Source organism: Saimiri boliviensis, chromosome 9 (genome assembly GCF_048565385.1).
Source record: "Saimiri boliviensis isolate mSaiBol1 chromosome 9, mSaiBol1.pri, whole genome shotgun sequence".
Taxonomy (NCBI): domain Eukaryota; kingdom Metazoa; phylum Chordata; class Mammalia; order Primates; family Cebidae; genus Saimiri; species Saimiri boliviensis.
In genome coordinates this window covers 114,249,948-114,276,515 of record NC_133457.1, presented here as the reverse complement: position 1 = coordinate 114,276,515, position 26,568 = coordinate 114,249,948, and the positions used below count along the sequence as shown (strand labels likewise).

The following is a 26,568-nucleotide window of genomic DNA, read 5'->3' as shown; positions in this document are numbered from 1 at the left end:
GAAAGGAGGCTCGGAATTTTCTGGGGGTCACACACGAGGAGGCAGTAGCACTAGGACTTGAACTCAGGCTTTGCGGCTCTAGATTAGCACTTCGCAACAGGAGTGATCTGGGCCCCCAGGGGACATTTGGCAACATGTTTGGTTGTCACGCTGCGGAGTAGGGCTGGAGGAATGCTATTAGTATCTTGTGAATGGAGGCCAGGGAGGCTGCTAAGCAACTTACAAAGCCCAAAACTGCCCCACAGCAGAAAACTTTCCAAGTCAGCAGCACTGAGGCTGAGAAGCCCTGCCCTGGGGTGTGTGCGTCTGATCACTAGGCTGTCCTGACTCTTCGGTGGCTTCCTCTTCCTCAGGATAAAGGCCAAAGTTCTGACCTTGGATGGTAAGGCTTGGGCAACCTGGCTGCTGCTGCCCATTTCTCCAGCCCCACTGGGGTCAGATTCCCCTTTGCCTCCATGACCTGGCCTCCCAGGATCCTTCCAACAGCCCAGTCTTCGCCCTGCTCAGAGCCCAGATCCCACCGGAGCCCCTGCCTGCGCTGCGCCCACCTGACCCGGTTCCCACAGGTCCCACACCCAGCTGACGCGGTTCCTTCCACTCGCTCTCCAGGGGCCTGCAGACCCCAGGCCTCAGTCGCTACTGCCCTTCACAGTGCTTGCCTAATGAAAGCAACTCCTGCCTTAGCGTGGGCGGCAGACCAGTGGCTCCCAAAGATGCTCACGTCCTGGTCCCAGAACCTGTGAATATGTCATCTTCCTTGGCAAAAGGGCCCCTGCAGGTGTGATTAAGTGAAGCATCTTAGAATGGGAGATCACTGTGGATCATCCGGGTGATCTCAAGGGTCCTTACAAGAAGGAGGCAGGAGGGCCAGCAACAGAAAGACAGGAAGATGCCACTCTGTGGGCTTCGAAGGGGGAGGAAGGGGCCACGAGCCGAGGAGTGCAGGCAGTGCTAAAATCTGGAAAAGGCAAGAAAAAAGGCAAGGAAAGGCAAGGATTCTCCCCAGAACCTCTGGAAGGGGCCAACCTGCCATCACCTTGACTTTAGCCCCATAAGGCACATTCTGAGGTTCTGACTTCCAGAACTGCAAGATAATAAACGTGTGCTGTAGCCGAGCCAGTGGTCCACGCCTGTAAGCCCAGCACTTTGGGAGGTTGAGGTGGGCAGATCACTTGAGGTTGGAAGTTTGAGACCAGCTTGGCCAACATGGCAAAACCCTGTCTCTACTAAAAATACAAAAACGAGCCAGACATGGTGGCAGGTGCCTGTAATCCCAGCTACTTGGGAGGCTGAGGTAGGAGAATCACTTGAACCCAGGAGGCAGACGTGGCAATGAGCCAAGATCATGCCACTGTACTCCAGCCTGGGCAACAGAATGAAACTCCATCTAAAAGAAAAAAAAGCCGGGCGCGGTGGCTCACGCCTGTAATCCCAGCACTTTGGGAGGCTGAGGCGGGTGGATCATGAGGTCAAGAGATCGAGACCATCCTGGTCAACATGGTGAAACCCCGTCGCTACTAAAAATACAAAAAATTAGCTGGGCATGGTGGCACGTGCCTGTAATCCCAGCTACTCAGGAGGCTGAGGCAGGAGAATTGCTTGAACCCAGGAGGTGGAGGTTGTGGTGAGCCAAGATCGGGCCATTGTACTCCAGCCTGGGTAACAAGACCAAAACTCCGTCTCAAAAAAAAAAAAAAGAAAAAAAAAGTGTGTATGTTGTTGTTTTTAATCGGGGAGCCTCCTGAGCCAGGGTAGGTGCAGGGAGGCGCCTGTGTGTGTGTGTGTTTTTTTTTTTTTTTTTTTTTTTTTTTTTTTTTTTGAGACAGAGTTTCCCTCTTGTTACCCAGGTTGGAGTGCAATGGCGCGATCTCGGCTCACCGCAACCTCCGCCTCCTGGGTTCAGGCAGTTTTCCTGCCTCAGCCTCCTGAGTGGGTGGGATTACAGGCACGCGCCACCATGCCCAGCTAATTTTTTTTTTTAGTATTTTTAGTAGAGACGGGGTTTCACTATGTTGACCAGGACGGTCTCGATCTCTCGACCTCGTGATCCACCCGCCTCGGCCTCCCAAAGTGCTGGGATTATAGGCTTGAGCCACCGCGCCCGGCCCTGCGTGTTGTTTTAAGCCACTAAGTTCACGGTAATTTCTCCCAGCAGCGATCAGAGGCCGATACGGTAATAACTTGCTGAGGGTCTCTCCCGGCCCTCGGTCAATGTCCGCGGGCAGAATGCTCAGAAAGAAACGGGCAAGACAGCTGGGCTGGCCCAGGCTAGGCAAGAACCAGGCTGCAAATCTTCACATTTTCTTTCCTCTTTCAAACGTGTGGAATAAAATTCAAATGAATCAGCTATTCCAAGGGCAAAGTTTTAATTATATTCCTGCTTCATTCTCTGCTGACAAGAATGTTAATTCTCTACTAACTTGGTGCTGAAGGCTGCTTTGCAGCGTGGGAGAGGCCCCACACTCCCTCTGGCCAGGTGACCAGGACTCAACCGCAAACTCCTCCCAGCCTCCCAGTCCTCTTCTGTGCAAGGAGCTGGGGTCCCAATTCCAGGGCCCAGGTGGACGAAGAGCGTCCGCTCCAGTACATATGAGCTGGAGTCCTGGCTTGATGTAACTAGCAGTATAACTGCGGAGAAGTGGCTTACCTTGCAGAGCTTATGCTCCTCCTCCAGGAGACGGGGGGCAGTGAGGGGACTGATTCTGCAGTGCAGCAGGGAGGAAATGAGACGGCATGCATCTCAGCCAGGTGAGTAAGTGATGAGTGAGCCACGACAGCAGTCAGGCAACAGGGCACAGTGGGGATTGCGGAAAACTGGAGAGCCGGTACCCTTCTGGGAAGCAGCTGCCACCAGCTCTTTCCATTTTTTTTTTTTTTTTTTTTTGAGACAGAGTCTTGTTCTGTTGCCCAGATTGGAGTACAGTGGCACAATCTCGGCTCACTGCAACCTCTGCCTCCTGGGTTCAAGTGATTCTTGTGCCTCAGCCTCCCGAGTAGCTGGCATGACAGGTGTGCGCCATCACGCCTGGTTGATTTTTGTATTTTTAGTAGAAACAGGGTTTTACCATGTTAGCCAGGCTGGTTTCGACCTCCTGGCCTCGACTGATTCACCCACCTTGGCTTACCAAAGTGCTGGGATTGTAATCCAGCGGGAGGCACCACACTCAGCCTTCATCCCTTCTTGCAAGAATGCTGCAAGAACACAACCCAGGGGCTGGAAATACTCTCTCAATTTGAGTCATCACTACATCATGTTGATATATGTAAAAATTCACTCAACTACATACATAGATGTATATACATTATATATTTATACCTTGAAACGTAAACAGATTAAAGCATTTAAGGTAATGTGGGCCCAAGGTTATCAAAGCTTCTGAATTTTCAAAAGCTTACAGTGCGGATTTTTATATAAAGTACGATGATTTTTTTTTTTTTGAGATGGAGTTTTTGCTCTGTCGCCCAGGCTGGAGTATAATGATGAGATCTCGGATCATTGCAACCTCCACCTCCCAGATTCAAGCGATTCTCCTGCCTCAGCCTCCTGAGTAGCTGGGACTACAGACACACACCACCACACCCAGCTAATGTTCTGTAGTTTTAGTAGAGACAGAGTTTCACCATGTTAGCCATGAGTGTCTCGATCTCCTGACCTTGTGATCCTCCTGCCTTGGCCTCCAGGAGTGCTGGGATTACAGGTGTGAGCCACCGTGCCTGGCCTAAAGTACCCTGATTTTTAAATGCTGCAAACTTTTTTTTTCCTTTTTGAGACAGGATCTTGCTCCATTGCCCAGGCTGGAGAGCAGTGGTACAATTGAGGCTCACCACAGCTATGACCTCCTGAACTCAAGCCGTCCTCCCACCTCAGTCTCCCACGTAGCTGGAACCCTAGGCATGCACCACCACACCTGACTAAGTTTTGTATTTTTTAGAGAGATAGGGTTTTGCCATGTTGCCCAGGCTGGTTTCAAACTCCTGGGCTCAAGCAATCCTCCCACCTTGGCTTCTAAAAATGCTGGGATTACAGGCATGAGCCACCATACCTGACCTGGAAAACAGATTCTTACTTGTGATTTTTTCGAAATATCACTTGAGTGCAGACCCCCAACCCCCACCACCAACCCCCTCTATCGGGCTTAATGCTTGACATGCTCAAGGCCGGAGCAGCATCTTCGAGGAAAAGGCAAAAGCCAGATTAAGTCCACAGCCTCAGAACCTTCATTTCCCCAGACACACCTCTAGCCGGTCCACTTTGGTGTAGATCCCACGCATTTCTGTCAATTTGGCCTTAAGGACTGGGAGGTGTTCCTCCAGGATCTGTGAAGTATCACTTCTGATCTGCAAGGAACAAAACAGCTCATCAGGCCTTCTGCTCCATCACTGTGTCCTCCTGCCTGCCTCAGAGGTTGGCCAGGGTCTGTGCAGACCTCACTGACGGCTGAGGTGCCAGGTGGCATCCTGCCCAAGACAGGCCCTAGAACAACCCAGAGCACCGGGGAGGCCCAACCTCGTTGCCTCTGCGGATCCAGACCTACCCAGGTATTAGTTAATGAACCACAAATTAATCACTTAACACCAAACCCCCAGCAACACCAGTCCCAAATTAAATATCTTCATTTTCTAAACGATTGCACTGGAGCAAATGGAAAGAATTAGAATCGCTTCTGTAAACCAAAGCCAAAGTCAGTCAGGTTTTCATTGCATTGCAATTAATATTAACAAGTGGATCATTTTGATTAATATTCATTAATCATGTTAATGAAATCCACAAGTCTCATGTATTAGATGCTTCCGACACTCAGGCACTGTGCTAAGTACTTTCTTGCACCGTTTCATTTTGTCTTCATTTTCTTCTGCTTGCAAGGGCCCCCAAAGTGAACTGTATGAAGCCATCTATCTTTCCCTTGATCACTGAAATCAGATACTGATGGTTCCATTTTCCTTCAGAGCCCAACAACCAAGCCTAACTCTTCTGTGTGTGTTTGTGTAAGAGAGAACGAGAGATTCCATTTTCATGCCATCACATCTTTGTTGTGCAAAAAAGACAATATACTCATGGTTCTCAAATTCTGAGGAGCGGCTAGATGTGGTGGTTCACACCTGTAATTCCACACTTTGGAAGGCCCAGGTGGGTGGATCACCTAAGGTCAGGAGTTTGAGACCAGTCTGGCCAACATGGTGAAACCCCATCTCTACTAAAAATACAAAAATTAGCCGGGCATGATGGCGCACGCCTCTGAATCCCAGCTACTCAGGAGGCTGAGGCAGGAGAATTTCTTGAACCCAGGAGACGGAGGTTGCAGTGAGCCAAGATGGTGCCACCGTACTCCAGCCTGGGTGACAGTACAAGACCCTGTCTCTAAAAACAAACAAAAATTCAAGTGGGGCTCCCATGAGAAATGGCTGGTTCTAGGACTGAGCCGAGCCTGGAGCATCTTGTAGCACCAGAAAGCAAGGAAGTGTTCCACTAAATAAAGGATGGGGCTTACCCAAGGGACACAGAGCCAACCTGCGAGAGTGGCATGGCCAAAGCTGGGACAATCTGAGCAACAAAAAACTAACATAGTATTAGATCATAACTCGAAGTACAAAGTAAATGTGCACAAGCTTAATACATGGAAAGAACCGAACGGGTCTGGAAAGAGGGAACTGGTAAATTCCATCGGAGAAAGCCGGCAGGCACCACCATACGCAGGTTGGCATCTGTGATGCCAAATGTGGGCATGTGGGCACAGGGTGCCCTCTGATGGGATGCGATAAGAAGCCCCCCTCTGTGGTGATTGTTCCATAAATTCCTGTCTCCAGTCTAACCACAAGAAAAACATCAAACCAAAATCGAGGGACCTTCTAGGAAGCACCCAACTGGCATGCCTCAAAACTGTGCAAGTGACAAAAAGCAGGGTATGATTGAAACTGTCACAGACCGGAAAAGACTAAGGAGATGTGACAACCTCGTGCCATGTGGCACCTTAGACTGGATCCTGGAACAGAAAGAGGACCCTCATGGAAAACTGGCGACATCAAAACAGGGCGTGGAGTTCAGGGAAGAGCAACATGCTGATGCTGGTTTCTTAGGGTTTTTTTTGGAGGGGGGATAGGGTCTTGCTTTGTCACCCAGGCTGAAGTGCAGGGGTGCGATTATGGCTCATTGCAGCCTCAACTTCCTGGTCTCAAACAATTCTTCAGCCTCAGTGTCTTGAATAGCTGGGACCACAGCTGTGCACCACCATGCCCAGCTACTTTTCTATCTTTTGTAGAGACAGGGTTTTACTGTGTTGCCCTGGCTGGTCTTGAATTCCTGATCTCAAGCTATCCTCCTGCCTCAATCCAAAGTGCTGGGATTATAGGCGTGAGCCATCATGCCTGGCCCCTTAGTACTGACAAATGTACCATGGTGATGTGAGATGTTAACAAAGGGAGCCAGGAGCTCAAGACCAGCCTGGGTAACATAATGAGGTGCCATCTCTATTAAAAAACTAAAAATGGTGGCCAGGCGCAGTGACTCACCTCGAGAGGCCAAGGTGAGTGGGATCATAAGGTCAGAAGATCGAGACCATCCTGGCCAATATGGTAAAACCCTGTCTCTACTAAAAATACAAAAATTAGCTGGGCGTGGTGGTGTGTGCCTGTAATCCCAGCTACTCGGGAGGCTGAGGCAGGAGAATCTCTTGAACCTGGGAGGCGGAGGTTGCAGTGATCCCAGATCGTGCCACTGTACTCCAGCCTGGCAACGGAGTGAGACTCTGTCTCAAACAAACAAACAAAAAAATTAAAAGTGTATTAAAAAACTTTAGGGTTAATATGGCAACTCTTTGAACAATCTTTGTAACTTTTCTGTAAATCTAATCTATTCCCAAATAAAATATACAAATGTGGTTTTTAAAACTCAAGGAATTAGGTCTAAATCTACAGCTTCTCTCAAGTCAACAGCTTTGGCAATGATAGGCCTGAATCTCCCCAGGCAGCAGAGGCTGGGGCTGCTCCCTCCAGATGGGCCTGAGCGCTGGGGTTTCCACAGTCTTTCCTCTCCCCAGTCTCCCACTCCAGCTCTATTCTCTGTCTGACTCCAGCATTTGTTATCAGTGACAGGGAAAACGTCCTCAATCTCCTCCCTTTCTTCCCGAAGGCCGGATTTCTAGAGAGAAGCTCATCCCTCGACAAGGCTAAACTTGGAGAAAATCATCCTGATGTAGCAAAGAGCAGATAATTGACTCGAGGGCAAGGTCAGAACATGGGGGAACAAACTGGAATCTTATCTTTCTGTTAATTTCTAGAGAAACAAATCGGTGGAGAAGTGAGAATGGGCTTCAGGGTATGGGCTGGGATTGGCAACATACAGGAGACAGAGAAAGTGGTAGAGAGGAGATTCCAGACCATCCCTAGCTCCCTAAATCCCAAAGAATTGGGAACAAAGAAGGCTCTTCTCTATCTTTTTTCCTTATTTTTATTTATTTAGTTTTCCTTGTTGTTGTTGTTTTGAGGCGAATCTCACTCTCTCTCCCAGGCTGGAGTGCAGTGGCGCCATCTCTGCTCAATGCAACCCTATCTCCCAGGTTCAAGCGATTCTCCAGCCTCAGTCTCTGGAATAGTTGGGATTACAGGCACATACCACCATGCCCAGCTAATTTTTGTATTTTTAGTAGAGACGGATTTTACCCTGTTGGTCAGGCTGGTCTTGAACTCCTGACCTCAAGTGATCTGCCCATCTTGGCCTCCCAAAGTGCTGGAATTACAGGTGTGAGCCACCACGCGCAGCCTGTTTCTTATTTTTACAGAAGTCCCTTCTCTGAGGCAGCTTCTCCAATGGCTGAAACCGAAGGCAACAGGGAACTGTTTATACCTGCCCAGAGGTTTCCAGCAGTTACTCAAAATGGGGGGCCAGGGAGTGCCATCCCAGGGGCTGAAAGACCCCAGCCTTACCCTTAGTTCCACCCTGGGCTGGGAACCATAAAGGAAACTTTAAGGCCAGGTGCAGTGGCTCACGCCTATAATCCCAATTCTTCGGGAGACTGAAGCAAGAGGATCACTCGAGGCCAGGAGTTCAAGACCAGTCTAGGCAACATAGTGAGGCATCCTATTTAAAAAAGTAAAAAAAAATTTTTTTTTTTTTTTTTTTGAGACGGAGTTTCACTCTCGTTACCCAGGCTGGAGTGCAATGGCGCGATCTCGGCTCACCGCAACCTCCGCCTCCTGGGTTCAGGCAATTCTCCTGCCTCAGCCTCCTGAGTAGCTGGGATTACAGGCACGCGCCACCATGCCCAGCTAATTTTTAGTATTTTTAGTAGAGACGGGGTTTCACCATGTTGACCAGGATAGTCTCGATCTCTTGACCTCATGATCCACCCGCCTCAGCCTCCCAAAGTGCTGGGATTACAGGCTTGAGCCACCACGCCCGGCTAAGTAAAAAATTTTTAAAGGAAAAAAAGGAACTGTAGGGTTAATGTAGGACCAGTCTGGAGGGGCATGATACCGACAGAGCATACTCCATGAACTCTCACCGTGTGCTGGGGATGGGTCGCGTGATGCAAGACCCATTTCCTCTTCAACCTTATTTTAAGGGAGACAAAACTGAGACTCAGAGAAACTAAGTGAGCTGCCCAAGGTCACAAAGCTAGAAAGTGGGAGAGGGAGAATTCCAACCCAGATGGGCCTGAGGCCACCCTCCCTAACAGGAGATCTACAGACACCGTTCCATCAGGCCGAGGCAATGTCAGCCCAACCATACCTAAAAAAACAAGAACAGTACAACCAAACCAGATGCCAGATGTCAAAGTCAGGATCTTTCCCTTAGAAACCAAGAACTCTGCCTTCTTGTGAAAAATCAGAAGACCTGGGCCGGGCGCAGTGGCTCAAGCTTGTAATCCCAGCCCTTTGGGAGGCCGAGGCGGGTGGATCACGAGGTCGAGAGATCGAGACCATCCTGGTCAACATAGTGAAACCCCGTCTCTACTAAAAATACAAAAAATTAGCTGGGCATGGTGGCGCGTGCCTGTAATCCCAGCTACTCAGGAGGCTGAGGCAGGAGAATTGCCTGAACCCAGGAGGTGGAGGTTGCGGTGAGCCAAGATCGCGCCATTGCACTCCAGCCTGGGTAACAAGAGTGAAACTCCGTCTCAAAAAAAAAAAAAAAAAAAAAAAAAAAAAAAAAAATCAGAAGACCTGGGCACACTGAGCCCACGTTTCACATGGCAACAATCAGCTGGAGCTGAGCGACAGCTGACACTTTTGTTAACCCCAGTCCCCAACACTCCCTACAGTCTCCCCAACATGGAATCCGTGGCTACCCAGAGGAGTACTTTCTTCTTATAGAGGCGTCAAAAGGAAAATGACACACGTTTCATCTCCAACCCCCTTCTCGTTACATTACAGGCATTTGCATTTGCACGCTTGGGGCCAGGCTCTGAGAAGAGCAAAGAGATGTCAGTGAAGAAGGCTCCATGCTCCAGAGCCTCTGCCGGGACAACCAACCAACCAGGTATGCTAGCCTAAGGGCCACAGACCCTTCCCCCAGCTATCCTCCCACCTCCCCAGAGCTGGTCTCCAGAGCCCAGAAGTCTGGGCATCAGGTGCTGAGGTCATCACAGAGCAAAGACATCTGTCCAGGATGATTCAGGGCCCCTAGGAAGGAGAGCCAAACGCACTTGACCCAAGAACATGCACCCACGCCAAATGCAACTGCTGGGCCAAGGCCAACAGGAAATGTTCTCCATTTATGTGTGTGAAGTAAGAGTCTGGCAGAAGGTGGGCCCAAGGCCACCAGAGTTTCAGAGGGCTTGGACAAGCTACCGGAACCCCAGAGTGCACCAAGCTGGAAGGCTTTCCAAATCTAGCCGTACTGTGGACAACTTCATCCATGCCATGACCCTCTGGTGCTTAGGTAATGATGATGATTACATTAGTAGCTACCATTTATTAGTCATTTAATAAATAGCAGGCACTGGGCCGGTTGCAATGGCTCATGTCTGTAATCCCAGCCCTCTGGGAGGCCGAGGCAAGCGAATCACCTGAGGTCAGGAGTTCAAGACCAGCCTGGCAAACGTGGTGAAACCCAGTCTCTACTAAAAACACAAAAATTAGCCAGGTGTGGTGGTGGGCACCTATAATCCCAGCTACTTGGGAGGCTGAGGCAGGAGAATGGCTTGAACCCGGGAGGCGGAGGTTGCAGCGAGCCAAGATCGCACCACTGCACTCCATCCTGGGCAACAGAAGCAAAACTCCATTTCAAAAATAAAGAAATAAAGAAATAGCAGGCACTGTGCCCAGCAGTGAGCTTTAACTGAGTGAGTGTAGGTGACACAAAGTGCACAGCTCATAAGTGGGCAGCTTGATGAATCCACACATACGTTCGCATCTGTGTAACCTCCACCGGAGTTTCATCACCCCGTAAGTCCTCCGGCCCGCCACGACTGCCCTCTCCAAACCAACTACTACCTGACTTACACCACCCATAGACTAGGTCTGCCCATTCCCGAACTTCAGACTAACGGAATCACACAGAATGTATTCTTGTGTCAAGCTTTTCAAATTTATTATTATTATTATTTAAAAATAAAGATGGGGTCTCCCTATGTGGCCCGGGCTGGTCTTAAACTCCTGAGCTCAAGCAGCTCTCCCACTTTGTCCTCCCAGAGTGCTAAGATTACAGGTGTGAGCCATCATGCCTGGCCATGATTTCTTTCACTCAATATCACATGTGTGAGATCATCTATGTTGCTGTGTAGAGTAGTCAGTTCTTTTGCATTGCTGTGCAGTATTCCAATATATGCATAAACAACAGTTGCTTCATTCATTCTACTGGTGATGGAGATTTGGGTTGTTTCCAGTTTGGGGTATCACGAATAAGGCTTCTATGAGCATTTGTGTGCAAATCTTTGTGTGGCGAGCACCTGTTCTCATTCCTCATTAGTAATGACAAGAATTAGAATTTCTGGGATGTAGGTTAAACAATGTTCCACTTTCTAAGAAGCTGGGCGTGGTGGCTCATGCCTGTAATCCCAGCACTTTGGGAGGCCGAGGCGGATGGAACACTTGAGGTCAGGAGTTGGAGATTAGCCTGGCCAACATGGTGAAACATCTTTTCTAAAAATACAAAAATTAGCTGGGCGTGGTGGTGGGCACCTGTAATCCCAGCTACTTGGGCATGACAATTGCTTGAACCCAGGAGGAAGAGGCTGCAATGAGCAGACACAGTGCCACTGTGCTCCAGCCTGGGCAACAGAGTGAGACCGTGTCCAAAAAAAAAAAAAAAAAGAAAAAAAAAAACACTTCATAAAAAACTGTCAAGCTGTTTTCCTAAGTGGCTGTAGTTTTTCTGCATTTCTACCAGCAATGTGTGAGAGTTTCATTGCTCTACATCCTTGCCAACACTCGGTATTTGGGTGGTTTATAAGATCTAGCCATTCTAGAGGTGTGAAGCACACATCTCCGCCTCATCTATTCCTTACAGTAACTCTTTGGAAACATAAATTATTTGTAGTGGATTAAGAATGGCCACAAGCTCCTTAATTCCTTCCGTGAAGGGGTAAAATCTGTATTCTCTCCCCTTGATTCTCACTGGGCTGTGTGACTGCTTTGACCAATAAACTACAACAGAAGTGACACTGTGTTAATTTCCATACTCAGGCCTCAAGACATGAGGCAGCTTCCCCTCCAGCCCATTGGATCGCTTGCTCTGGGGAGGCCAGACAGCCATGCTGTGAGGAAGCCCACGCCAGCTACATAGAGAGCATGCATGGGGGCAATTTATGCCAACCAGTCCCAGCCATCCCAGCCCAGGTACCAGACAAGTGATGAAGAAGTCAGCTTCGACTCCGATGAGCTGAGTCCTCTGTGACGTGCTCTAGCCCACAGAATAAATGGGTGGTTGTTTTACATCACTAAATTTTCGGGTAGTGTGACACAGCAATAGATAATCAGAACCATTATCTTCATTTTACAGAGGAAAAAATAAAGGTTCAGAGAGGTAACGTGACGCGCCCCTGGCCCCACAGTGGGAGAAATCAGAACGTGAAGTGCCAACAATTGGCATTATATCAGATGTCAAATAAGGTCCCAGAACAGAGGGGTGAGTTTCAGTGACAGAGACCGGTTAGGTCAGGCTAGTGGAAGAACTAATAAGACAGTCAGGAAGCTGGACTTTGATTTCTAATAGCCCAATTTTATCAGAAGGGAAGTGGCCTGGCTTCTCTTGGACCTGTAAATTGATCAATCTGTGTTTCTGACGGCTGAGGCAGGGACCTGGGGGAACAGTGGCCCATGGTGTGACATCACCTGCCCCTAGAGGATCCTAATCATCCCTAGCGTAGACTTCAAAGCAGCTCTTAAAGAGAAAAAGCGGCCTCAAGCTCGGGCTGATCACCAGACATCTCTCTCTGCACTCATGCAGCCCCACAGCACACAGCAGACATACCAGATAAACCAAGTGTGAGCCTCTAGGAGCTGAGAGGGTTTCTAGAATATAAATGGCATCGGCACAGAATGCCCTTGTAAGGGCTGCGAACTCAAACACCCCCAGGGTTCCCAAAAGCATCACATACCTGCAGAGCTGGCTGGGCACATTCTGTCAACACAGACACATGGGAAGAGCCTTGGCTTCCAAAAGGATGCATGTTCTCTTCCATTTCTTGACCATGGGATCCTCTTGGTCTGGCTTTATTTTCCCACTTTCAGTAGGGTCAAAAGGACAGAGAAACAAGGCCGGGTGTGGTGGCTCACGCCTATAATCCCAGCACTTTGGGAGGCCAAAGTGGGCAGATCACGAGGTCAGGAGTTCAAGACCAGCCAGACCAACACGGTGAAACGCCATCTCTACTAAAAATACAAAACAATTAGCTGGGTGTGCTGGCACGTGCCTGTAAGCTACACAGGAGGCTGAGGCAGGAGAATTGCTTGAACACGGGCGGCAGTGGTTGCAGTGAGCTGAGATTGTGCCCCTGCACTACTCCAGCCTAGGAGACAGAGTGAGACTCCATGCCAAAAAAAAAAAAAAAAAAGAACAGAGAAACATCATCTATGAGAAATACACGAGCATGTGGTGGCTGTGGAGTCAGGGAGGGTCCCCGGGAGCAGCCGGCACTGTAACACGCTGGAAAGCACACTCGCTGCCCACAGCGGTCGGTCGCCCGCTTGCCACGTGACACAGTGGCCAATGCTTGGCTAGGAAGGAACGAGCACCCCAGGAGGGCCAGATCTTTGCTTTTCTGAGAGAAGCCAGAACTCTAGATTTTTCACATGAAATTCTAAAAATATCACAAGCTAGTGCTCATTTTTTCCTCCAAGAAACATCAAATTATCTGCAGGCAGGATTAGACCTGTGGGTCATCTGTGTGTGGCCTCAGGATTAAATCTTTCCAAGAAGCATCTCCAGGCTTCGAGTTAGGAGGATCTGCCCGATGCTGCCTGCCATCGTGAGTCTCCTGGCAACACACACACACACGTCCCACCACAGGAAGCTGCAACGGTTTTTCAGGGCTGGGCCACGTGGGTCTCTCTCCACCTGTCCACGCGGACTCCTGTCCCCAGCCCTCTTCAGGCTGCTGCTGGGTCTCATTTCACAGAATGCCCATGTGGATGGTAGACTGGGATTTGAGAACAAAGGTGTCTCTGGAGCATCCATCCACACCACCCTCCCAACCTGCCTTCCCTGCCTGCAGCCACGATGCTCCACGCGGTTCCCACCACACCACATCCCTGGCCTCCCCGCCTTCGCCCAGGCTGGTCCCTCAGCCAAAATGCCCTCCTTCCCTATCTGTTGAATTCTCTGTTTCTCCTTCCAGCCCCAGATTCGTCACCACCTGTTCTGTGAAGCCTTCCCAATTTCCTAGGCAGGACTTACACCCCCGGCTCCAAAAGCCCTTCACACCTTGACCTGACTTTCGCAACAGCACTGTAGCATGGGATGGCAGCAACGGGTACCCAAATCAGTCTCCCCACATAGACTGGGGCTTGGTGGGGATGGAGATGGACTGAACTCTCTTTGCAAACTCCAGCTCATCACGGGGCCCATTCATGAGAAAGTGCCCAATGCGGCCGGGCATGGTAGCTCATGCCTGTAATCCCAGCACTTTGGGAGGCTGAGGCGAGAGGATTGCTTGAGACCAGGAGTTCGAGACCAGCCTGGCCAACATGATGAAACCCCATCTCTACTAAGAAAAAAAAAAAAAAAAATTAGCCAGGTGTGGTGGCACCTGCTTGTAATCCCAGCTACCTGGGAGACTGAGGCAGGAGAATCACTTGAACACTCCAGCTTGGGGGACAGAGAGAGACTCTGTCGAAAGAAAGAAAGAAAAAGAAAAGAAAGGAAAGAACTCAATGCTTGGTGGTAAAGAAAGGACAACCCAGGCTGTTAAAAGCCTGTCTTGTTACCCAGCTCCCACCTGGACCCACATCTGAACTTAAAAATTGACTCAAGAGAAGAAACAACATAGGTTTTCTTGAGACCACTGCTATGACCCCAGAGGCGGGGCCAAGGTCCGCTGAATACGGAGGGATAACTTGGTACCTGCTCTCTTGGGTGGCTTTGAGTAGTGCCAGGCACAAAGGAAGGTGATCAATGAATGTCTGGGGCCGTGGTTACTATTACTCCCTTGGGTTCTCACAAACGCTCTCAGGGTCCAGACACGGTGCTTCTCAGGGACACAACGGACGCCACTGGGCGCAGGTGGGCAGGCTTCCTCCACTCTGGGGAGACTCAGGGCCTGATCACAATATGGAGCTCTACCCTTTGGGCTTCCAGGCAGACACCTCAAGCCCAGGTTGCTGGCTTGCCTCTAATAAGCTTGGGAGCTTCTAGAAAATTCTATCAATGCTCATGGGGGCTCCACACTTGGCTGGCAACAATCCTGGGGGGGTACTGGGACCTAGAAGCAATTTCTTTCTTTCTTTCTTTTGAGACATAGTCTCGCTCTATCACCCAGGCTGGAGTGCAGTGGTGTGATCTCGGCTCACTGCAACCTCTGCCTTCCGGGTTCACGCAATTCTCCTGCCTCAGTCTCCTCAGTAGCTGGGACTACAGGCACCCGTCATCACACCTGGCTAATTTTTGTATTGTTGGTAGAGATGGGGTTTCACCATGTTGGTCAGGCTGGTCTTGAACTCCTGACTTCAGGTGATCCACCCGCCTCAGACTCCCAGAGTGCTGGGAATATGGGTGTGAGCCGCCACGCCCGCCTCTAGACGTGATCTGTAGAGACTCTGGCATGGGAGGCCTTGGTCTTCCGGGCCATTGTCTTCCATCTTCCTCCCCAGTCAGGTGAGGGGATTTGGGCCAAGCAGACAGAGCAGGAGGGAGAAGCAGAGAGAGCGGCAGGATTCAGGAAGGCACTCAATGCCCAGCGCCACGACGGTCTGCGGCCTGAGCAAGTGCCTCCTCCTAGGCCTCGCAGGCCTGAAGCCATTTCCTGGCTGTCTCCACCTTTGCACAGCGGACAGCGCGGAGCTGAGGAAAGTTAAATATAGTCCAGCGTCCCCGCTGAACGGCTCCCTGCATCGGTGCCCGAGAGTGCCACCTTGTGGTCCACTCCTGGCTCCTCTGCGGAATAAAAACCATCTCGGGGGAAGGGCGAGATCAAGATGGCCGCCTCAGGAAGCACTTGGGGTTGAGTGAGAGAGAGAGAGAGAGAAAAAGAGAGAGAGAGAGAGAGAGAGAGAGAGAGGAGGGAGTGTGTGCACGTGGCTTTCCTCTCACCGCTGGCCGCTGCCCCATTCCTTCTGGTTGCTAACTCACCACCAAAATGGCTTCCCCAGAAAACTCCAGCAAGGGCCTGAAGCCTGGCCTGGGCCTAAATCCAGCCCTCCCAGGCCAGGCAGCCACTTACCAGGTGGGTCAGGCTGCAGAACTCCTCCAGCCTGAGGAGCATGCCCTCGATGGTCTCCTCCACCTCCTTCGCCTGAAAAAGAGACGATATCCTGGAGATTAGCAAGTGGTTTCCAGGGAGACAAACACCCTTCATATTTTTTTAAAGCAAGCTAAGTCTTAGGATTATGTGCCCAGCTCCTGCTCGACCCCCTTCCACTGCCTCATTTGAAAGAGCAATAAACGGGCAGCAGTCCTGGTGCCCATCGCAGAGGACTGGTTAAAGCCACCACGGCCTCTCCACTCTCCACAGCTTCCAAAAGGGACAAGATCAACAAATACAGGAAATAACAAAGCTACCCTTGTCCTCCACATTGTCCAGATGAGGACATGGAGGCTCAGAGAGGTAACCTGCTCAAGGTCACACAGTTAACAAACGCAGGGCCAGGATCCGAATCCAGATGGAGTCCACAGCCTCACAGCCTGCTCTGATAAACACAGTGTCCCCAGTGACACCCTGGAGAGGAAAAGCAAGCTGCAGACAGTATCGGATACAAACCATGCCAAAAAATGTCCTAGGCGGGCGATCAGCTGAGGTCAGGAGTTCGAGACCAGCCTGGCCAACATGGCAAAACCCTGTCTATACTAAAAATACAAAAATTAGCCAGGCATGGTGGCAAGTCCCCATAGTCACAGCTACTCTGAGGCTGACGCAGGAGGACTGCTTGAACCTGGGAGGTGGAGGCTGCAGTGAGCCGAGATCGGGCCACTGCACTCCAGCCCAGGCAACAGAGAAAGACTCCATAAAAAAATAAATAAATAAATTCCAGTTTCAGTTTTCCGCAATTAAAAAAAAAAACGTACCTGGCTCCACAGAGAAAGGCCTGGAATGATATGTGCCAAACTGCTGATAGTTAAGGGATGTGCTTATACTAAAAAAATTATTTGTTGTTTATCTGAAATTCAAATCCAACCAGGTGTCCTAGAGTTTCTTTAGAAACCTATTAATAGGGTTTACTAAGCCCTGGGGAGTCGGAATTAGGAAAGGGACTCAGACAAGGGAAACTTGAATTGTTTATGTTATGTAAAGGGTCCATGGCCAGGCACAGTGGCTTATGCCTATAATCCCAACATTTTGGGAGGCCGAGGCAGGAGGATCACTTGAGACCAGGAATTCGAGACCAGTCTGGGCAACATGGGGAGACTCCATCCCTTTAACAACAACAAAAAAAATTAGGCTGGGCTCAGTGGCTCACACCTGTAATCCCAGCACTTTGGGAGGCTGAGGCAGGTGGATCATAAGGTCAGTAGTTCGAGACCAGCCTGGACATTATGGTGAAACCCTGTCTCTACTAAAAGTACAAAAATTAGCTGGGCGTGGTGGTGTGTGCCTGTAGTCCTGCCTACTCAGGAGGCTGAGGCAGGACAATCGCTTGAACCTGGGAGACAGAGGTTGCAGTGAGTAAAGATCAGACCACTGTACTCCAGCCTGGGTGACAGAGTGAGACTCAGAAAAAAAAAAAATTAGCCAGGCTTGGTGGTGTGTGTCTGCAGTCCAGCTACTCAGGAGGCTGAGGCTGCAGTGGGCTGTGATCACACCACTAGGCTGGGTGCACTCTAGGCTGGGTGACAGAGTGAGAACTTGTCTTTAAAAAAAAGAAAAGAAAAAAAATAAACCCAGTTATCAGGCTGGACAAGAACATAAATGAACGAAGCAGGCCATCGGTCTTGTCGTGATCTGAGAGGTGCCCATCCAGTCCTCCAGCTGCTGGCCACTAGCCGCCATGAGGAAACACAGGCCTGGGGCTGCCAGATCTTTCCATCTTCCAAGAGAAGTCAGAAATTCTAATTTAATAGGCAATGTCCCAATGTTTAAACACTGGAACACATTTTTTAAAAAACAAACCTTTAATGCTTCACAAATGAAGCCAATCACGAACATGCAAAGGGCCTGCCAGTATACAACTGTTTTATGCACTTATGTAAAAATTAGGGGCTTGGCTGGGTGCAGTGGCTCATGCCTAGAATCCCAGCATGTTGGAGGTCGAGGCAGGTAGATCACCTGAGGTCAGGAGTTTGAGACTAGCCTGACCAACATGGCAAAACCCCGTCTCTACTGAAAATACAAAAATTAGCCGGACATAGTGGCACACATCTGTAGTCTCACCTGCTCAGAAGGCTGAAGCAGGAGGACTGCTTGAACCCGGAAGACGGAGGTTGTGGTGAGCAGAGATCAAGCCACTGCACTCTAGCCTGGGAGACAGAGCAAGACTCCATCTCAAAAAAAAAAAAAAAAAAAAAAAAATTAGGTCTTTCTTTTCCCGCAAGTATGTACTACTTTTACGACTTCTAAAATACCAGTTTCTGTAGTTATTTTTGTAATGGCCAGGCATTCAGGCAGAAAGTTCACCAGTACGTGATCCGCTTTCCCTGCCTACCAGGCCACACCGTCCTGCGCCAGCGAGGCATGCTTAGGATTTCTGGGCAGGCCTAGTCCCCGCCCCCTGCACCTGAAGGCTCCCTCGCCACCCACTTGTCCCCAGAGAACTGTTTATACAGCACCAGTTCCTGCTGCCTCCAGCATGAGCCATCTCCACCACAACAAAATAAACGACTGCGCAAAAAAACATCTTTCAGGCTGGAGTATAAATAGTACCAAGTTGCAATTTTAAACCCTGCAACCTTCATCTCACAGCTGGGACTATTTCTGTGCCTCAATGAGGGAGACGGGCGGGAAGACTGGGAAAAAGAGAGATCATCCCCCCACCCAAGTTAAATTACAATGAGAAAATATCATTATCACCCCAAGGGAGAAAGGATGAAGCCAAGAGGTCACCGTGGTGGGAGAAGGGGAAGTTTGGTTGTTCTTTCTGACCCAGGGGAAAGAGAAAGAGAGGAGAGGAGCGGGGTGCAGCAGGTGACAGAGATCCTGGGAGCGCAGGTGCATGCAACACAGACCCGGGTCCAGACACGCTTAGCAACACACAAACTGCGTGGGAGGCCGTGGGAGCCCACGCCCCAGCTGGGTGGGATGCCTCCTTCCCAAGATGTCTCTGCAGCGCTGTGCTTATGGGAAGCGCATTGCAACCCATCCTGGCCCGCTCAGGAAGAGCATGGCATGGTCACGGCACTGCTGGGTTCACCTTCCCCTCTGCCAGCTGTGCGGCTGGAACCCAATGGCTTCACTTCTGCATTTCACTGCTGCTGGCTGTCCTGTGACAGGAACCATCATGCCCTTTCGGCAGAATGGTCAGGAGGTTAACCTGACGTCCTAAATGTGGCTAACTCATTTAATGAATGCTGACACATGGCAGGTGCATCATGAGGGGTTGCTTTCCATAGCTAGCTCTTTTTTGTATTTTAATTTTTGTAGAGACAGGGGTCTCACTATGTTGCCCAGGCTGGTCTCGAACTCCTGGCCTCATGCAATCCTCCTGCCTCAGCCTCCCGAAGTGCTGAGATTATAAGCATGAGCCACTGCACCCACCCAATCTCTCTTACCATAGAATAAAAACAAGGGCTAATCACTGTATCAGAATTACCTCATTTATTTCTCACAAGAGCTCTATGCGGCAGGTACTACTATTTCCCTCATTTTATGGATTGAGAAACAGAGGATCAGAGAGGTTAAGTCTCTTATTCAAGGTCACACAGCTAATAAATACCAAAGCCAGAATTTGACCCTGAGCACTCTAACTCCAGAACTAGAATGTATAACCAGATGTTCACTGGGGCCGGATACAGTGGCTCATGCCTATAATCCCAACACCGGGAGGCTAAGACTGGAGGGTCGCTTGAGCCCAGGAATTACAGTCCAGCTTTGGCAACAGGGGGAGAGTTTGTCTCTAAAAAACAAAACAAAACAAAACAAAAAACTATCTGGGCATAATGGTGTCTGCCTATGTGGTCTTAGCTACTTGAGAGGCTGAGGCAGGAGGGTCACTTGGGCCCAGGAGGTCGAGGCTACAGTGAGCTGTGATGGGCCACTGCACTCCTGGGTGACAGAACAAGACTGTCTCAAAACGAAGACAAGATGGCTTTGGGGAGGTTGGAAACGCATCCCCTCAGCCGGGCGCGGTGGCTCACGCCTGTAATCCCAGCACTTTGGGAGGCTGAGGTGGGTGGATCACGGGGTCAGGAGATTGAGACCATCCTGGCTAACACAGTGAAACCCTGTCTCTACTAAAAATACAAAAAAATTAGCCGGGTGTGGCAGGGCAGGCGCCTGTAATCTCAGCTACACGGGAGGCTGAGGCAGGAGAACCGCTTGAACCTGGGAGGCGGAGGTTGCAGTGAGCTGCGATCGCGCCACTGTACTCCAGCCTGGACGACAGAGCAGGACTTCTCTCAAAAAAAAACAAAGAAAAAGAAATATGTCCCCTTCGTTGCTGCTCGTCAGTTATGGTCAGTCCCCCACCTCACCCCGGGTACCTAAGGAGGTTCCCAAAAGCAGGAGGGACCTAGAGAGCCTTTGCTGACTGTGGTTCACCCAACTAACAGGAAGGCGCTCAGGATCAGCCAGCCCACCATGCCCACAAATCACTCACGGGACACTTTTCTCACAGGATCATCCCCTAAGTGGCCTCAGAAACGAGAGTCCCCAAGCTACAGCCCACGTGCCTTTGTGACAGCCTGTGAGCAAATGAATGTCCTTGCTGTTCTCTGCGGCTCCCTGGGCAGAAACGGCTTCACTCAGAGGGGAGGAGGTGAGAGGCTGACTTTAAGTGACATTCAGAAACAGCCCGGTGGAGATGGCGAGTGGGTTTTTTTTTTTTTAAACACCTGGGAATCACGGTTTTCACTTTCTTTTCCCACATCCCCCCGTCTCACAATGGCAATACTAGCTTCCCAGCTGGGAATGCCCGGAAAACGGAGAGGGGCTGGCCCCGCTCACCAAGAGACTAGCACAAAAAAAAAAACACACACACACAAAAAGATCCTCCACCCATGATCCTCTCTAACTCCACAAAGGGAAACTCCATCATCCCCTTGCTCCGGCCAAATACTTCCGAGCACCCTGGACTCTTCTCTCCCACCTCCCACCGCATCCAATCTGCCAGCAAATCTTCTCACTTCAGCCTTCAAAATGTCTCTCCCCAAATCCAACTACTTCACTCTCTCTACCGTGCAACGAACCACCCCGGCACAAGGCACCATCGTCTCTTGCCAGGACTACTGCCGGAGCCTGGTCACTGGTCCCGGCTTCCTGTTCTTACTGCCCTTCGATCTACTCTGTGCGGTCCTGCTGAAACCAAAGCCCTAGGCCAGGCGCGGTGGCTCACGCCTGTAATCCCAGCACTTTAGAAGTCTGAGGTGAGTGGATCACTTGAGGTCGGGAGTTCAAGACCAGCCTGGCCAACATGGAGAAACCCCGTCTCTGCTAAATATACAAAATTAGCCAGGCGTGGTGGCCCATGCCTGTGATCCCGGCTACTCAGGGAGGCTGAGGCGGGAGAATCGCCAGAACCTGGGAGGTGGAGGTTGCAGTGAGTCGAGATCATGCCATTGCACTCCAGCCTGGGCAATAAGAGCAAAACTCCATTTCAAAAACAAACAATCCAACCAAGAGCTCTCCCCAACCCAAATCCTCCACTGTACCACTTTGCACTCACAGGGATGGCTGCGATCACAAAAATGGAAACTGATGAGGGCTGCGAGGATGCGGAGGAACTGGAAGCTCACGCGCTGCTGGTAGGAAAGGTACAGCGGCGCAGCTGCTCTGAAAACCAGCCCAGCATCTCCTCAAAAGGAACACAGAGTCACCTTATGACCAGTGTACCCAAAGGAAATGAAAACAGGCCAGGCACAGTGGCTGATACATGTAGTCCCAGCACTTTGGGAGGCGGAGGCAGGCAGATCACTTAAGCCCAGGAGTTCAAGTCCATCCTGGGCAACATAGTGAGACACCATCTCTACAAAAAAAAAAAAAACAAAAACAAAAACAAAAAAAAAAACAACAAAAAAAAAAACCACTACAAAAATTAGCCGGGAATGGTGGCATGTGCCTACAGACCCAGCTACTTCGGATGCTGGGGTGGGAGAAGGGCTTGAACCCAGATGATCAAGGCGCCATGATGGCGCCACTGCTCTTCAGCCTGAGCAAAGCAAGACCCTGTCTCAGAAAAAGAAAAATAAACAAAAAAGAAATGAAAACATACGCTCTCACAAACACTTGCACAATATTCATTACAGTTAAAAAGTAGAAAAGGCTGGGTGCAGTGGCTCATGCCTGCAATTCCAGCACTTTGGGAGGCCGAGGCAGGCAGGTCACTTGAGGTTAGGAGTTCGAGACCAGCCTAGCTAACATGGCGAAATCCTGTTTCTACTAAAACTACAAACATGAGCTGGGCATAGTGGCACAAGCCTGTAGTCCCAGCTACTTGGGAGGCTGAGGCACGAGAATTCCTTGAATCTGGGAGGCGGAGTTTGCAGTGAGCTAACACCACGTCACTGCACACCAGCCTGGGACATAGAGCAAGACTGTACCTCAATTAAAAAAAAAAAAATAGCCGGGCACAGTGGCTCGTGCCTATGGTCCCAGGTACTCGGGAGGCTGAGGTGGTAGGATTGCTTGAACCCTGGAGGCAGAGGTTGCACTGAGCCAAGACTGTGTCACTGCATTCCAGCCTGGGCGATAGAGTGAGACCCCATCTCAGGAAAAAAAAAAAAAAAGAAAGAAATGTCCAGAGAGAAAGGCAAATCCACAGTGACAGAAAGAAAGTAGATTTGTGGTTGCCCCTCTGGATGGACGAGCAGGGAAAGGAAGGAATCACTGCTAATGGTGATGGGATTTTTTTCTTTTTTTTTGAGACAGACTCTCTCTGGTGCCCAGGCTGGAGTGCAGTGGCATGATCTTGGCTCACTGCAACCTCCGCCTCCCGGGTTCAAGCGATTCTCCGGCCTCAGCCTCCTGGGTAGCTGGGATTACAAGCACATGTCACCACCATGCCCGCCTAATTTTTTGAATTTTTAGTAGACATGGGGTTTCACCATCTTGGCCAGGTTGGTCTTGAACACCTGATCTCGTGATCCACCCGCCTTAGCCTCCCAAAGTGCTGGGATTACAGGTGTGAGCCACCATGCCCAGTCCAGTGATGGGGTTTCTTTTTGGGTCATGGAAATATTCTGGAATTAGCTCATGGTGATGTCTACACAACACAATAAATATGCTAAAAGCCAACAAAGCATACACTTTAAGATCAGAAATGTATAAGTGAATCATATATCGACTTTTTTTCTGAGAGACATGATCTCTGGCATTCAGGCTAGAGTGCAGTGGTGGGATCATAGCTCACTGCAGCCTCCAACTCCTAGGCCCCAGGGATCCTCCACCTCAGCCTCCTGGGAAGCTGGGACTACAGATGGGCACCACCATGCCTGGTTTCAATTTTTTAAGAGTCCTCCCTCATCTTCCACCCTCTCAGAAAACACCTAAGGGGGGCCTCCCCAGCCCTACCCCATCTGGAGACTCCACCTCCTCCCGATCTCCATGCCCGCTGCCCAGCCCCCACCCACAACACTAGCCACAGCCTCACCACAGGGCCTTTGCACCTGCTGCTCCCTTTACTGGTGAAAATTGTCTCTCACTTCCTTCCAGCTTTTGCTGAAATATTTCTTCTCGGTGAGGCTTTCTCTGGCCCTGTAGCTCTCCACTCCTGGTCCCCCTTCCCCAATTTACTTTTCTTGTTAGCGTTTAGCACCACCTAACATACTACCTGTTTCTCTCAACTTGTTTCCCGTCATCTCCTCACCACGAGAAACCTCTGGAGGGCACAGGTTTTTGTCTCTTTCATTCACCTTTCAATTCCCACAGCCTAGAATGAAGTCAGGCAAATGATAGGTACTTACGTTTCAAAGATGGCCCTCCAACGCCCTCCCATCCCACACTGCTTTTGCAAAAGGTCCTTGCAGCTCCTCTGGTGAAGACGCAGGACCCACTCTTCCCTACCGCCGAATCTAGGCTGGCCTGCGACTTGCTGGGGCCAATAGGCTATGATGGGAGCAAGGCTCTGTGACTTCCAGTTCTAGGCCCCGAGACACCTCACAGCTTCTGATTCACCCTCCGGAAAACTAGAAACCACATAAGAAAGTCCAGGCAGCACCATGGAACAACAAGAATCAACAATAACTTAATTGCACATTTTAAAATAATTTAAAGGTCCTAGCCAGAGCAATCAGACAAGAGAAGGAAAGAATGGGTATCCAAATCGGTAAAAAGAAAGTCGAACTGTCACTGTTCGCCGATGACATAATCGTATACCTAGAAAACCCTAAAGACTCCTTCAGAAAGCTCCTACAACTGGTAAATGAATTCAGCCAAGTCTCAGGATGCAAAAATCAATGTACACAAATTAGTAGGCTGCTATACACCAACAGCAACCAAGCTGAGAATCAAATCAAGAGCTCCTTTTACAAAAGCTGCAAAAAATAAAAAAATACTTAGGAATATACCTAACCAAGGAGGTGAAAGACTTCTAAGAAAACTACAAAACACTGCTGAAAGAAATCATTGATGGCACAAACCAATGGAAACACATCCCATGCTCATGGATGGGTAGAATCAATATTGTGAAAATGACTGCACTGCCAAAAGTCACCTACAAATGCAATGCAATTCCCCTCAAAATACCACCGTCGTCCTTCCCGGAACTAGAAATAAACAATCCTAAGACCCGCAGAGCCAAAGCAAAATTAAGCAATAAGAACAAATCTGGAGGCGTCACGTTACCTGATTTCAAAATATACTATAAGGATTGGGTGCAGTGGCTCACGCCTGTAATCCCAGCACATTGGTAGGCTGAGGTGGGTGAATGACTTGAGGTCAGGAGTTCAAGACCAGCCTAGCCAATATGGTGAAACCACGATTCTACTAAAATATAAAAATCAGCCAGGCGTGGTAGTGCATGCCTGTAATCCCAGCTACTGCGGAGGCTGAGGCAGGAGAATCGCTTGAACCCAGGGGGCAAAGGTTGCAGTGAGCTAAGATGGCGCCACTGCACTCTAGCCTGGGCAATAGGGCGAGACTCCATCTCAAGAAATATATATGATATATATATAATATATATTTCATTCATATATATTTCATATATATACTTCACATATATATGCTTCATATATATTTCATATATATATATAAATATGTATATATGGCCATCATCATCAAAACAGCATTTTATTGGTATGAAAATAGGCACAGGCCGGGGATGGTGGCTCACGCCTGTAATCTCAGCACTTTGGGAAGCCTACGCGGCAGATCATAAGGTCAGGAGTTCAAGACCAGCCTGACCAACATGGTGAAACCCTGTCTCTACTAAAAATACAAAAATTAGCTGGGTGTGATGGTATGCACCTGTAATCCCAGCTACTCAGAAGACCCAGGAGGCGGAGGCTGCAGTGAGCCGAGATGGCGCCACTGTGCTCTAGCCTGGGCAACTGAGAGACTCTAAAATAAATAAATAAATAAATAAATAAATAAATAAAGGCACGCAGCCAGGCACTGTGGCTCATGCTTGTAATCCCATCATTTTGGGAGGCCAAGGCGGTTGAATCACCTGAGGTCAGGAGTTCAAGACCAGCCTAGCCAACATAATACAACCCCGTCTCTACTAAAAATACAAAAAAATTAGCCAGGAATGGCGGCGGGCGCCTGTAATCCTACCTACTCAGGAGGCTGAGGCAGGAGTATCGCTTGAACCTGGGAGGCAGAGGTGGCAGTGAACCAAGATTGCATCATTGCACTCCAGCCTGGGCAACAAGAGTGAAACTCCATCTCAGCAACAACAACAACGAATAGGCACATAGACCAGTGGAACGGAACAGAGAGCCCAGAAACAAACCCAAATACTTACAGCCAACTGACCTTTGACAAAGCAAACAAAAACACGAAGTGGGGAGAGGACACCCGAGTCAACAAATGTCGCTGGGATAACTGGCTAGCCACATGGAGAAGAAGGAAGCTGGATCCTTCTCTCTCACCTTATACAAAAACAACTCCAGATGGAGCAAACACTTAAATCTAAGACCTGAAACCATGCAAATTCTAGAAGGTAACATTGGAAAACCCCTTCTAGACACTGGCTTAGGCAAAGACTTCGTGACCAAGAACCCAAAAGCGAATGCAACAAAACAAAGATAAATAGATGAGACTTAATTAAACTAAGAAGCTTCTGTGCCGAAAGAGAAAATAACCAGCCAAGTAAACAGACAACCCACAGAGTGGGAGAAAATCTTCACCATCTACACATCCGACGAAGGACTAATATTCACAATCTATGAGGAACTCAAATCAACACGAAAAAAACAATTCCATCAAAAAGTGGCTAAGGACATGAAGAGATAATTCTCATACACAAATGGCCAAAAAAACATATGAAAAAATGCTCAGTATCACTAATGATTAGGGAAATGCAAATCAAAACCATGTGATACCACCTTACTCCTGCAAGAACGGCTGTAATGAAAAAATCAAAAAATAATAGATGTCTCTACTAAAAATATAAAATTAGTGGATGTGGTGAAAAGGGAACACTTTTACACAGTTATCGGGCATCTCAACTAGTCCAACCACTATAGAAAGCAGTATGGAGATTCCTTAAAGAACTAAAAGTAGATCTACCACTTGAGCCAGCAATCCCAGCCCTGGGCATCTTGAAGTCATTATACGAAAGAGATCCTGGCACATGCATGTTTATAGCAATTGCAAAAATACAGAACCAAGCGTCCATCAATCAACAAGTTGATAAAGAATATATGGTATGTATACATACATATACCAT

The 26,568-nt window shown here is 49.3% G+C and overlaps 1 protein-coding gene across 5 annotated transcripts in view; it reads right to left on the bottom strand.

Annotated features, from left to right (window-relative positions):
• BCAS4 (breast carcinoma amplified sequence 4) overlaps positions 1 to 26,568 on the bottom strand; it is an 88,552-nt gene that overhangs the window by 48,061 nt on the left and 13,923 nt on the right. For 4 of the 5 annotated variants that reach the window (XM_003932574.3, XM_010343121.3, XM_074406658.1 and 1 more), the window contains exons 2-3: positions 15,816 to 15,887; positions 4,237 to 4,338 (exon numbers count right to left, since the gene is read on the bottom strand). In XM_003932574.3, coding sequence (XP_003932623.1) covers positions 4,237 to 4,338; positions 15,816 to 15,887 — 174 coding nt within the window. The other variant, XM_074406657.1, reaches the window with a different exon arrangement.